The following is a 13,537-nucleotide window of genomic DNA, read 5'->3' on the forward strand; positions in this document are numbered from 1 at the left end:
GGAAAATTAACATATCAGATCAAGTTTTAGAATCAGTATTTGTAAAATTTTTCAAAGAAATGGAACAGATGTGAAACTGTCCTAAAAATATGACGGAGAAGGCAGAGGCTGATGCAGTTTACACTCACCAACACCTGATTTTACAGGGAAATTTAAGATCTCCAGAGGTCCCTTCCAACCCTACCATTCTGTGACTCTGTGAAGGGAAAGTGTTAATACAAAAAGGATCTATTAAACTAGGCTGTTATTAGCCATACAGGTGAGCCCACTCCTGAGTAACGCAAGATGGCCACAACTGCCATGTGAAACCCAGGCTTAATGAAAAGTTAAAATTCAATATCAATTTATTCAGAATATACAAGAACAACCCAATTCACATAAAACATCTGTAGCATCAGTATTTAAAAAAAATACACCAATGATTAAAAAGAGTAAAGGTATCATTTGCCAAATTCCATTGCACATCAGTTTATTTCCCAATTTCAAAAGGGAACAGCAAGTAATTGGTTATATAAAGGCAAACATATGTGCATCCGAGGCTAATATAGCCATTTAAAGTTACAGCAACAATATATGAAACAGCACAATTATTTTTTTAACAAAAATATTTATAATCGGTTTTACAAGTAAGGAGTCAAGCTGTTAATTGTGTAACCAGTTAAATACTTTCAGTGCAGCAAGAAAACTGTTAACATGTCAGAAAGTTTCTATAGAAAACACATCTGCTCAGCGTTCATAACTTTCCACAGCACAATGGTTTTAGTACACAACTGCCTGACTTGTTGGATACTAACCACCGAGCTGGCTGGCTTCCAGGAGCAGCAAAACACAGACTGTCAGCTAAGTCAGTTTAATGCCATTTTGGCCTGTAAAGCACTGGAAGTCTAACTGAAAAATCATGAAGACTTTTATGATACAGCCAGGAACAGTCTTTACCAGTATTGATAAACACTGGTATTTACCAGTATATACACTGATATTCCTCACTTCTACTTACTAGTATCAGCATATGGAGGTCAGTCACTAATGCACATAATACCTATATCCTGACAACTAGGGAACTTTCAACATAGAGTTTGTGCAAACCATCAGAAAAAGTGGGTGGAGAGTCTAGATGGGATCCTGGACCAAAAGACACATAAGGCAGACGTTCATTAGGTTGCATCTGACCACTCCAACTTTTAACAGTATACTAACTTTTAAATCCCTTTTGAAAACAAGCTCCTCAAAATTATTTTTTTTTTTTTTTTAAAATCATTCCTGTAAGTGCAGGGCCTTCTCCTCATCTACCAAGTGTCTTGTGCTTGATTTCCTCGCACCTTCATTGCCCTTCTAGACTTTCTTTTCCTGCTACAGCCCACCCATTAAATCCAAATGGACGCTTTGCTATGTTTTTGATGCCTATGCCTCTCCCATCTTTGGCAAAAGCCCAGATTTGAAATTCTCATTCTCATCTATGTTTTCAAAAAGGTCACAGGTGAGAAGGACCACCTGAGAGTGTAATTGTGGCTTATGCAAAATATTTACTACTCTAAAAATACCTGCCACTTTGTTACATTGCATTAAACAGAACGATTCTTATCTATTACAGATGGTTAACTTTAAGAACGGCCCAAAACACTTAAAAAAAGCAACACAAAGGGGTCTTAAGAACAAATTAAAAAATAATAGGATAGAAAACGTCTTGATTTTAAAAACTGCCTTGAAAACATGCAGTTTGCAAGTATCCACTTTCTCTTGTATTACTCAGGTTCTGCAGCAAGAACGTCAGCAAGAACATCCACCTACTAAAACATGAATGTTTGATTCTTTGGAATATAACTAGCAGCAAACTTCCTGGTCAGCGCTGACGTGCAACTCCACAAAACTTGTTGTTCAGCATGCTGACAGCAGCTTACATTCCAGTTCAGAACAGGCACGCAGGGAAGTAACCACAGCTACGCAAACCCTGAGCAAAGTAGTTTTCAAGCAATGTTTTCAGCCTTGGTTTATCTTTTTGAGACAGCTTTCTGAAAGGTTTTATGCAAGACAAGAATCAAGGTGCTCATTTATTTTAGACTCCAAAACCTCAGCCTGGCAAACAGGACAACCGACTTTTTTATCCTGCCTTACAGTAGCGCTGGAACTTGCAGAGGACACTGTAGATTCAGTTTTGGTTTTCGTAGGTGTATTTATACTTGAAGTGACATCAGTACTCCCTTTTTTAATGAAATAGTTTTCAAAGGCAGTTTTGTCTTCCATTTTTGGCCACTTCTGCAGTGTATTAATAAATTCTGAGCTTTTTTCCTCTCGTGCAACCTCAGCTGTTGTCTGCTCAAAACAAAATTGTTTTGGTGGCCTGTTATAAAACGGCATAACCCTCTTGCCATTTGCAGAGCCTTGGTTTGATTTTTCTTCCATAACACGAGCAATTTTAACAGGTGATCCACTAACATTCTTGTAAGCTTTTGTATTAGCAACAGAGGGTTTAGGAAACTCACGCTTTGAAGCCAAGTTGATTTTCTCACTGGCATCGTCAGCATAGAGTGGAAAGAAGATGCCACTACGGGGAGATTTTTCAAATTTTATCTCATTTTTAGGGATTGGTATTGTCTTTACTGCTGAACGATGCTGTGAACCAGGTGTTTCAGTGTTTCTAACACGGCTGCTGGAATTTATGCTTTTTTCTGAGAGTCCACTGTCTCCTCCTCCAAGCCGATATCCCTTTCCACTAAAAGGTGTCAGATCTTTCATATCACGTGTTTGTGGCTTGCCTGCAAAATAAGAGAAGTAAGAAAAGTTAGTGACTTTTTCATATATAAATCATGGGCTTAGTATTTCATGTACTTCACCCGAAAAATCTGCTGCTTGAAAAGAGTGTAGCAAAGTAAACCTTTTGCAAACAATTAAGTTGAGAACGAGCCTAGAAATGCACAAATAAAGTGGGCCATGTTTTTTGCTACATAACAGTAATATCTAACCAAAGCTTGTGTAGTGGTTGATCTGTATTTGTTTGAGAAAAAAAAAAAATTTAAATACCTTTGTTAGTTGACTCAGAATTTGGAAATTTTGCTGGCTGGGCTTTCTCCTTGGATTTCTTAGAAAAGTTCTCTGGCTCCTTCACTTTTGTGAATGTACCTCCACAAGTCTCTTGATGCTCAGCCCACCAGAAATCTCGTGCAGAGGGTGCTCTATTCATTGAACGTTTCACATATCCAAAATAAGGTTTTCTGTTTTGGCAAGGGCCATTGCATCGCCACCAGTGCTGGCGGTACAAATCCACCTCATCATGAAAAGTATGATAGATCTAGGTTTAAAAAAAAAAAAACCAAACCAAAGTAGTCATTCAGAAAGCTTCTAATTTTGTATCACTAGCTCTACAGGATTTTTGTAAAAACATATTATTATTTCATTCCTTCCATTACTGCTGTGATTTTTTACATTACCAGTTAAGAGAGCTGAACCTGGGTAAAATTTGATCAACATTTATCTACCATTAAAACAAAGCTTTAAGAAAAAAGACAGGACGTGTAGGAATATGTCCTGGCTATCTTGTTTGAACTGCAGTAAAATCAATTTGAAAAATCTATCTACAATTTCACCCTAAATGATGTATTATTTAGAATGCATTGTGAACAATACCAGTATTGTGTTCTTCCTCCAGCTATTATCTTAATTAATCTTATCAGATGCATTATTTTTAAATATTATCAACCCACTAGCCTCTACTGATATAAATCTTAACTAAACCAGAGCGCTCTTCCCCAAATACTATTCCGCACATGGAGCTATTCTGTCCCTAGTATCGCCATGTTGTTTCAAGTTTACAACAAAAGTTTAAAGAAAAATACTTACAGAGAGCATACTTGAAAATTACATGACTAACAACTCACCACATCTTCCTCAACCTGTTCCCACCACCATCTCTGACAAAATAACTATGGTACTGGCATACAATTGGATGCAAATTTGTATTGGTACCAACTGTGGAGTGTCTAGCAAGGACAAGTGTATTACTCATACCACATCAGGCTTACTAAAAAACCAAATCAGTAAGAAACCTCTATTAAATTAGTTAAGTGGATTATGCTTACTGTGACATTGGCTCCAGTCAAGCGATTAATGCGACGCATGTGTTTGCAGAACTCTGGTCCATGAGATTCACGATCTTTGTCGTTATTAGTAACAAAAAGCAGGGCATGGATCATTTCATGCAACAGTGTCTGAAACAATGCAAATCATTAACTATTTACTGAAAAGCATTACAGATAGTTTCAAAATTAAGCTGGAAGTATTTTACTCCTCTACATTTATCTTGGTATTTGGATCTTATTTTCACGCATTCACATGTTCAGTCTGGGTCATAAAAACGTAATACTGATTCTACCTGTGAAATCAAATTACCTCTGTTCCCATACCACCAAAACATGCTGGAGAATATTACTACAATAAGTGATATTCCAAACAGGAGAAATAATCCTCAAACTTAAGTCAGACCTTGAAAGAGATCATCCCCTCTAAAACTGAGAGACTCTTGTCAGAAAGCTGAAACTCTACAGCATTTCTGTTCATTACAGAAAAATTAATGTTCAGCCAATTCAAAGCAGCAGCCTTGACAGAGGCACAAGAAGCAACACAAAGTTATGTTTACAGTCATATCCTATACCCTTATTTTCTGCTGTTGGCCTTTTGACTTAAAAGATGAAACTACAGCCATTTTCTGATTGTGCTTTCTGTCCATGCTTGATTTCAATATTAGAGGATAACTTAGGAGTAAAAAAAAAAAATAAAATATGTTTTTTCTTTATAAAGTCATTAAAATAAACAAGTGACTTTAGAGTCCTACTCAGAGTTCCCCATTAAGAAGCATAAACCTGAAAAATTAACATGACATTGCAACACAAGCAACACAAACGCAGCAACAATGCCACCACTATTTTACAATCTACAGATCACTGTATATAAGAATTCCACTAGGAAATGTAAAATGCGTGTATAGGGTGGGAGGGGAGACACCCTACATTTTACATGCAGATTCATTAGCAACCTTCAAATACCTCAACGAGATCCTTCCTTGGTCTTAACTTTAGGAGTGGTTCACTTAGACGAATGGAACACATTCCACTTTTTCCTTCATATCTACACAATCCAGCACAGCTGAAAGAGACACAGAAGGCAAGTATGAAAAGCTACGTGTTCCTGTAGTACATGAAAAAAATTGAGAATTGGAGTTAAAATGCTGGCCCCTTCCAACACACACTAGGTAACTCAGAACATGAAAAACCACTTTTAGTAGGTACTTGAAAAACTTTGTTTTCATTAAGCAAGAAAAAAAAAGCCTGCAAGTTTCTTAGAATAAACTGTGACTGAACCAGCAAAAGAGATACTATAATTTATTAGATGTCTTGCAATCACTTAATTCAAAGCCAGCGATCCTGAGTGTGGGGGGAAAATAATCACAATGGACTGTTCCAAGCTAACCTGTTTAGGAGGCAGAGGACTGTTTCCATTAGAACTCCTGATGGGTGAAATACATAAAACAGAGGCCAGAGATTCACAGCAGCCAACACTGACTTAACTGCTGGATGCTGCAATTTCACCCCTCACCCTCCCCGAACTTTTGATGCTTACTGAACCTTTACAGATCATCACTTCTGAACAGTAATCCAGCAGAAACTTTTCAAAATTCCTTTTTTTTTTTTGTGATTAGGGTAGTCCTCTACCAGTTCAGTATCCAAATATTTTCAAGTGCCTAAACAGTACTGCAACCAGCAGAAGACAAGAGGGGGCAGGACTCCAGCAGCCAACAACTGCATCAGCTGATCTGCTGCAGAACTGCAGCCTGCACTCCGAAATTGGTTGGGTTTTTTTTAAATCTCAGATTTCTTGTATATTCCCCTTCCTAGTAGTCTATTCTAAGTCTTGTTAATATACTATTACCATTTCATATTTGCCTTTCTGCCATGCTGTAAAACTACCATAAAACCTGAGAATAAGAAAAATGACAGCAAGAGAAGTAGGTTAGTTTAAGTTCAACACACATAGCTTAAGACCAAGTTATTTATTCCACTTTAACATCTCTCCAGTTTTGCCTGCACCACGGGAAACGCCATTTATAGCAGCCAAGGACGACAAACGAAGGACAAAACAGACAATGACAGTGACCAACCCACATCCCAGGTTAGAAAAGCAGGGTATTCAAACACCTGGAAGAGAAGCTATGGCACTAGGCGCTCGTGCCTACAAAGCTACAGGAAGGAGCAGCATACAGTAACAAATAACAGCTTTTCCTTCCTCCCCCTAAGGCCTACAGCTAGACGGGTCACAGGCTCTTCCGACAGCTCTGACACAGCACTGGCACACTGCTGGGGCCGCTCACGGGCAGCTTTTGAAACCCGGGGCCGGCGAACGCCATCCGGCAGCGCTGCTCGGGAAGGACCGGCTTCCCCCGCCGCCTTCCCGCTGCTGGCTGGCCAGCCCCCCTCCGCACGCCGGCTCCCCGCCCGGGCCGGGCGATGCCTGGCTAGAGGCCCGGCCGCGGAGCCCCGTCCCCCCCCCCCCCCCCCCCACAGGGCTGCCCCCCGGCCCGAAACAGCGCAACCTCCCGCCACAGCGGCGTACAGAGTCATGCGTGGGCTCCACGACACCTCCACAGCCGCCAGCCGCCCCCAGAAGAGCGTCTCGTTGAACTGCACGAAGAGGCCGTGCACGTCGGGGCTGGGGTCCAGCAGCTCCCAGGACTCGTCCACCACCGACAGCGGGCGGAGCGGCGAGGGGGCCTGCCAGGCCTCGGGGAGCGGCGAGGCCTCAGGGCACGCTGCTGCCGCAGCCGCCGCCGCCGCCGCCTTATCCTCCGCTTCCCACAGCTCCTGGAGCTGCAGCGCCAGCACGAAGTCCTCCTCCTCCGCCGCCGCCGCCGCCGCCATCCCGTCAGCAGCGCTGCCCCCGGGCCGGGCGCTAGAGTCGCCCCGGCGGCGCCTGAAGCCCCGTGCACATGCGCACTGCGCCACCAACGCCGCCGCCGCGCGCGCACTGCGCATGCGCAGAACCCCCTCTAACGCCCGCCCCTCTGTCCGTTGGGGGCGCCTACGCATGCGCAGGGGGCGCGGCGACGCTGGCGAAGGCGGCCTACGTACCGCGGCGCGCAGGCGCGGCGGCGGCCTCTCCGGCGGCGGCGGTGGCGGCGGCGGCGGTCGGAAGGCTGGCTGGAGGGGTGACCGTGACCATGGCGCTGTCGCTGGGTGAAGGCGGCGGGAGCCGGCTGCGTCGGCAGCTGGAGTCGGGGGGCTTCGCGGCGGGGGAGTACGTGAAGCAGCTGTCGCAGCAGTCGGACGGGGACCGGGACTTGCAAGAGCACCGGCAGCGCATCCAGGCGCTGAGCGAGGAGACGGCCCAGAGCCTGAAGCGCAATGTCTATCAGAACTACCGGCAGTTCATCGAGACGGCGCGGGAGATCAGCTACCTGGAGAGCGAGATGTACCAGCTCAGCCACATCCTGACCGAGCAGAAGGGCATCATGGAGGCCGTCACCCAGGCCCTGCTCCTCCAGGCCGACCGCGATGACCCCGCCCTGGGCGCCCGTCGTGCTGCCGCCGACCCCTTCCTGCCGCTCTCGGCCAAGGAGGCCACGGCCAGCGAGGAAGGGCGGCAGCGCACCCTCACCACCCTCCTGGAGAAGGTGGAGGGCTGCCGTGACCTCCTGCCTGAGAGCCCTGGCAAGTACCTCGTCTACAACGGGGACCTGGTGGAGTATGATGCTGACCACATGGCGCAGATCCAGCGGGTGCACGCCTTCCTCATGAATGACTGCCTGCTGGTGGCCACCGCCCTGCCCAACCGCCGTGGCGCCTACCGCTACGATGCCCTCTATCCCCTCGATGGGCTGGCTGTGGTCAACGTCAAGGACAACCCACCCATGAAGGATATGTTCAAGCTGCTCATGTTCCCTGAGAGCCGCATCTTCCAGGCCGAGAACGCCAAGATCAAGAAGGAGTGGCTGGAGGTGCTGGAGGAGACCAAGCGCAACCGGGCCCTCAGTGAGAAGCGACGCCTGGAGCAGGAGGCCCTGCCACGGCCTGCCCCGACACCCCCTGAATCCACCAACCCCTTTGAGGAGGATGAGGATGAGGAAGAGGAAGAGCCCTCTGCTGAGGAGGAGGTGGTCGACCTCTCACTTGAGTGGATCCAGGAACTGCCTGAGGACCTGGACGTCTGCATTGCTCAGCGTGACTTCGAGGGGGCGGTGGACCTCTTGGATAAACTCAACGAGTATCTGGGGGACAAGCCCGTGAGCCAGCCTGTGAAGGAGCTGCGGGCCAAGGTGGATGAGCGGGTCCGGCAGCTTACGGACGTGCTGGTGTTTGAGCTGTCTCCAGACCGCTCGCTGCGGGGAGGGCCGCGGGCCACCCGCCGAGCCGTATCCCAGCTCATTCGCTTGGGCCAGTCCACCAAGGCATGTGAGCTGTTCCTGAAGAACCGTGCAGCCGCAGTGCAGACAGCCATTCGACAGCTACGCATTGAGGGTGCCACACTGCTCTACATCCACAAGCTCTGCCACGTCTTCTTCACCAGCCTTCTAGAGACGGCGAGAGAGTTTGAGACCGACTTTGCTGGTAACAATGGCTGCTACTCGGCCTTTGTTGTCTGGGCCCGCTCTTCCATGAGAATGTTTGTAGATGCCTTCAGTAAGCAAGTATTTGACAGTAAAGAGAGCTTGTCGACTGCAGCAGAGTGCGTCAAGGTAAGAGGGTCCAAAGAGGGTGGTGTGACATGATGGCTAACACAAAGGCTGCGAAGCTTGGAAATCCTCTTTTCTAACCGTAGGCTAGTTGTTGGTTCTTGAGTGTGTCTCCAGAGAGGTTTTCTGCATTGAAAGGTTAATAGTCATTTGGAGTTTGTTTGGGTTTTTTTTCAGTTTTACAGAGGAAAGCATTAAGATGAAAATACACAGCAAGAAAAATCCTGCCTTTATCAGAAATGCAATATGTATTTATTCTTAATTTGCTTTTAGCCAGTAGGAGGTCCTAAAATTTACATAAGCTACATCTGAATGATGAGTATTTTTAAGACTTTTTGTTTGTTTTCCAAGCCTGTCCTGGACGTCATTTCCATATTTTGCAAGACGTAACTTTCTCGGGTTGTGCTTTATTTCAGCTGCTAATAGGGGAAAAAAAAATGTGTGTGTGTGTGAGTTATAATGTAGTTGTCCAGAGTATTTTTGACAGTCAGGGTTTATCTTTCAGTTATTGATTTCTGATTAATAAGGAATTTCTTAAAGGAGGAGAAATAAGGAAGTATGACTGACACATCTCTCTTTTCTGAGAGTGATAAATTTGGTAAATGTGTAAGATGTAAAGGGGGCCTGCACGCTAGTAACAGCCTTTGCTTTTTGTTAATACCTAAGGTGGCTAAAGAGCACTGCAAGCAGCTTAGCGAGATTGGACTGGATCTCACCTTCATCATTCATGCCCTTCTGGTGAAGGATATCAAAGGTGCTTTACAGAGCTACAAGGATATCATCATTGAGGCCACCAAGCACCGCAACTCTGAAGAAATGTGGAGAAGGATGAACCTAATGACTCCAGAGGCACTGGGGAAACTCAGGGAGGAGATGAGAAGCTGCGGGGTGGGCAATTTTGACCAATATACGGGTGATGACTGCTGGGTCAACCTTAGCTATACTGTAGTGGCTTTCACTAAGCAGACTATGGCCTTCTTGGAGGAAGCGTTAAAGCTTTACTTTCCAGAGCTGCATATGGTTCTCTTAGAGAGTCTTGTGGAAATCATCCTGGTGGCTGTCCAGCATGTTGATTACAGTTTACGATGTGAACAGGACCCTGAGAAGAAAGCCTTCATTAGGCAGAATGCATCCTTCCTGTATGAAACTGTCCTTCCTGTTGTGGAAAAAAGATTTGAGGAAGGAGTTGGAAAGCCAGCCAAGCAGCTACAGGATCTGAGAAATGCTTCAAGATTGATGCGTGTAAATCCGGAAAGTACCACCTCTGTGGTGTGAAGTGACCTAACTGTTCTTATGAACAGGGTGTGAAAGCACTTACTGAAAATGTTGTACATTGAATTTATGAACTAAATGGTGTGGGTTTTTTTGAGTCCCTGAAAAATGCAGAAGTCTTACTGCTGTACTCCAGAAGCTGAAGACTACAATCAAAGCCTGCAAGGATGCAATGCTTTTCTTGGTGGATGGGGGGGTGGGGGAGCGAGAAGCAAGGTCGAGGTCACGTGTCCTTGGACAGCATATCCTGTAGGAATGGCTTGTGTAGTGTTTGTGACTTGGGAAGTACTATAGTATACAATTTTTGGCCAAAGGTTTGTGAAAGTCTTAAATATACCTACACCACATGGCAGGAAAAGATCACTTTTCATCGTGTCACTGTAGGAATTCTTTTTCAAGGCAGTGTTCTGGTAGGAGGGGAAGTACCCAGGGTGTGGTATTGGGTGAGGCACGTCCACCATGCAGTTGTGACTCAGCACTGAAGATAAACAACATGGATTTGCACAGTCAGATTTGTTTGGTAGCAAAGCAGACTCTTCAGTTCTCCAACATTCAAATTCTCTTCGTTCATTTCAGAGACAGATCTAAATTAAAAATGTTCTGTGTGTGTGTAAAGGGGCTGCTTCTATTTAATAAGCTGGCCTGTTGGCTTAAATTACAGCTTTCTGACAGCAGAAGGTTTGTTTTCAGAAACATTTGTTCCCTTCGGAGAAGAATCAAAAATAACTTTCTTCCCTTCCCCTTTGTGTTTTTAACTGGAATAATTGAGTATCCTACTCTTGCACTTTCAAATGGAAGCTTTTGCAGTTTGTATCATGGCAATGAATGCCTTGTGACTGCCTGAACAAACAAAAGATATTGCTAGTAAAACATTCTGCATAACTGCTTGTGCTGGAGCTTCTTCATTTCTCCCTATTTTTGCAGTTTTCACTTTAGTGGTGAGTTTTAGTTCTCGTGCTCTTTGGATGCCTTTTGAATGGTTAGATTTTGCAAAGCATCCTACTGTCTCTGCTCACTTCCTTTCCAGTGTTTGGGCCTTTTGCCAGCAAATCACAGGAAAAAAACCTGATACAAAATGGTTTTAAAGGGTAACTCATTGCTCTTAGCTAAAACTGATTGAAAACCACTGAAATAGCTATAGTTTTATTTTAAGGGACAGGGACAGTGAGAATAAGAACTTGTGTGAACATGTTATGTCCAAGAGAGAGCCACAGAGGCGTTCTTTCACTAGTGAACTATTTTCGATACCAGAACCTGGTGGAGTATGTCAGAGTAATGTATTCTGTGTCATCTGTTTAAAGTGGGCAAGGGTAGCAACCTGGCCCTACTTAATCTGAGAAATACTTTCAAGTGGATTATAAGTGAGCACTCTCCATGATGACAGGCAGAGGGGAGAGGGAGGAGTGAGGGAGAAGGGAGGGCTTTTTTTCACTGAAGACAGGTATATTTTGTTGTTTTCTTTACAGCAGAAGAAAGCAGAATAAATATCCTTATGGCTCTGGCATAAGATTGAATAGAGAGGAAAGCCCTATTCATGCTTCCGTTGCAAGCTGGTATAGCACATCTTATCCTCATCAGAGGATGAAATGTAGAATGTAATTCTGCCGCGTGCTCTGTTACGTCTCTGTCACTACTCCCTTGATCAATCTATTTATGGCCTGCAGGGCCGTCATCCATGGAGCAGTGGGCTTACATGGATGTTGGTTTTAACGGACCAGGGAATCTGGCCTTTCCTTTGGGTGATCAAATATCATGTTGGTGTGCCTGTCACAATTTCAAACACACGTGTGGATTTGTGTAAACTGCTGTAGGTAGCATTAATATTTTGTAACTTGTGAATCTATTCAAGTCATAATAAAAAACCCCCAATAACTTAAGGAAAACGATGTGCAATTAAATTAAACACGCTTTGTATGTTAATTCAGTTAACAGAAAAAGTCAACATATGCTGAGAGTCATGGTTTAATAAATTTCATATTTGCAGACGGTAATTTGGAATGGCACTTTTCTTTTCCTGAGCTGTACACTTGTGGGGATAGTGTTGTTCAAGCTGGGATTTGTAGTAACTACTGAATAATATGATGGCAGTTTTGATTTGGGGAAGAACTAGTCGTATTTTTCTGTTTTGAGACATTTTCGTATAAAATCTGGTTTCCTTTGGCTGCTGTGACAAAATTGTGATGTGTAAAATGTAGATTTTTTTTTTTTTTTAATTCAGATGAATTTATGTATTAGAATTTAATGCAATAACTTTTCTGAACAGTGAGGACCACGTATTAAAACTTTTGGACATACAACACTAGTGGTGTATTTCTGTTTTTATTGCATCATCATCAGAAAGAGGATGTTGGTTCAAAGTTCAAGTCCGCTAATAAATTTCCAGTGATGTTGAAGAGCTTCAGGTCAGTCGTTTGTGAGGGAGATCTAAGAGGCAGCCAAGTGATGTCACTTCAGTTACATTCTTACAAAGTCAGTGTATGGCTTAATAAGGAGAAGTTGGAAGAAAATGTTCCTCGACATTGTATCTGATTCAAATTGAGGAGAGGCTGTACTGTACTCTAATGGGACTTTGGGTAGATACGGGAGGCCTCATCAACACCAGGGCAGCATAACGCCGTAGGGTTTGTTACCTTCCAGAGATTATTTTGTCACCGGAGTCTATTCATACGTAACTCGAATGCTGAATGTGCAGTACAAGCCATCTCCACACTAGGTGGAGTTTTATCCGCTGAAACCTCAGTATGCCGTGGGCAGGCGCAGGCATTAAATCTGTGCTACCTCGCAGCGTGGCTCGGGATGTTTTTGTAGGACATTTGGGAACAAAGATGCTGCACTGAACCATTCAGCTGTTAGGGTCAACTCTTTTTCCTTTCTTGGTAATGCTTTTCTTATACATTTTCTAATTTTTATACTGATAATTTCTTAATTCTTCGAGTTTTCTTTTCCTGCTGTGTTTCTATACCATCGGCAGGCATCCTGCAGAGGATGTCAGCTTTCTGCTTTTTCTAAAGGTATGTACCAACTTGTGACTTTTGTTCTGCCTGAGAGATGCTCTGCTAGACTGCAAGCCCCTGCAGAGATGTGAAAAGTCGCTTGTCCCAGATTCCGCTGTCTCGTGTAAGATGTTCAGCTTAATGACTTCTCAAAGTCACGCTTGTGTGACCTCTTGTCATTTTACTTCAATATCGGACTGAAATTCCAATGAGAGCTCATGCTCATAATGCAGATTTGCACTCCAGCACCATAATGCAGAAGGTCCCCACCGCCAATCTTCCCAACTTCCACACTCTTTACATTCCCTTTGCTGCACAACTCTTACATTTTAGTCAGGTTACCTTTTACTTAAAAATATTAGTAGTTCTGCAAACTCACAGTGTGTTTGCTCTGAAGAAAATCAAATCCAGAATGGGGCTTATCTGTCAAGGAGCTTTGTGGGCGTAGCCTGTAGACACATCTTTTACCTCAAAGGTTCGGGAGTTGTGATAGGCATTCAAACCCTACAAACTCTGAAAGGTAGTGGAGAGAGGAACACTGCAAACTATGGAAAGA

At 44.2% G+C, this 13,537-nt stretch overlaps 2 protein-coding genes across 2 annotated transcripts; one reads left to right on the plus strand and one right to left on the minus strand.

Annotated features, from left to right (window-relative positions):
* Positions 1-326: 326 nt before the first annotated feature.
* On the minus strand, positions 327-6,991 carry SPRTN (SprT-like N-terminal domain). The gene is made up of 5 exons (XM_054197166.1): positions 6,601-6,991; positions 5,037-5,136; positions 4,074-4,202; positions 3,019-3,286; positions 327-2,753 (listed from the first exon to the last, which is right to left on the minus strand). Exons 1-5 carry the CDS (start codon positions 6,903-6,905, stop codon positions 2,020-2,022), a joined length of 1,536 nt encoding a protein of 511 aa, XP_054053141.1. The 5' UTR covers positions 6,906-6,991; the 3' UTR covers positions 327-2,019.
* A 135-nt stretch (positions 6,992-7,126) lies between these two features.
* EXOC8 (exocyst complex component 8) lies at positions 7,127-12,290 on the plus strand. Its single transcript, XM_054195984.1, has 2 exons — positions 7,127-8,719; positions 9,383-12,290. Exons 1-2 carry the CDS (start codon positions 7,205-7,207, stop codon positions 9,989-9,991), a joined length of 2,124 nt encoding a protein of 707 aa, XP_054051959.1. The 5' UTR covers positions 7,127-7,204; the 3' UTR covers positions 9,992-12,290.
* The last annotated feature ends 1,247 nt before the right edge of the window (positions 12,291-13,537 follow it).

This window comes from Rissa tridactyla, chromosome 3, assembly GCF_028500815.1.
Source record: "Rissa tridactyla isolate bRisTri1 chromosome 3, bRisTri1.patW.cur.20221130, whole genome shotgun sequence".
NCBI lineage: Eukaryota > Metazoa > Chordata > Aves > Charadriiformes > Laridae > Rissa > Rissa tridactyla.

Bases quoted from the DNA above. Each gene is read 5' to 3' on its own strand.
- SPRTN (XM_054197166.1), bottom strand. From the start codon at position 6,905: ATGGCGGCGGCGGCGGCGGCGGAGGAGGAGGACTTCGTGCTGGCGCTG. The intron at 4,203-5,036 runs GTATTTGAAGGT...GCATTGTTTCAG, and splicing joins CAAGGAAGGATCTCGTTGAG to ACACTGTTGCATGAAATGAT. The intron at 3,287-4,073 runs GTAAGCATAATC...TTTTAAACCTAG, and splicing joins TGACTGGAGCCAATGTCACA to ATCTATCATACTTTTCATGA.
- EXOC8 (XM_054195984.1), top strand. From the start codon at position 7,205: ATGGCGCTGTCGCTGGGTGAAGGCGGCGGGAGCCGGCTGCGTCGGCAG. The intron at 8,720-9,382 runs GTAAGAGGGTCC...TTAATACCTAAG, and splicing joins CTGCAGCAGAGTGCGTCAAG to GTGGCTAAAGAGCACTGCAA.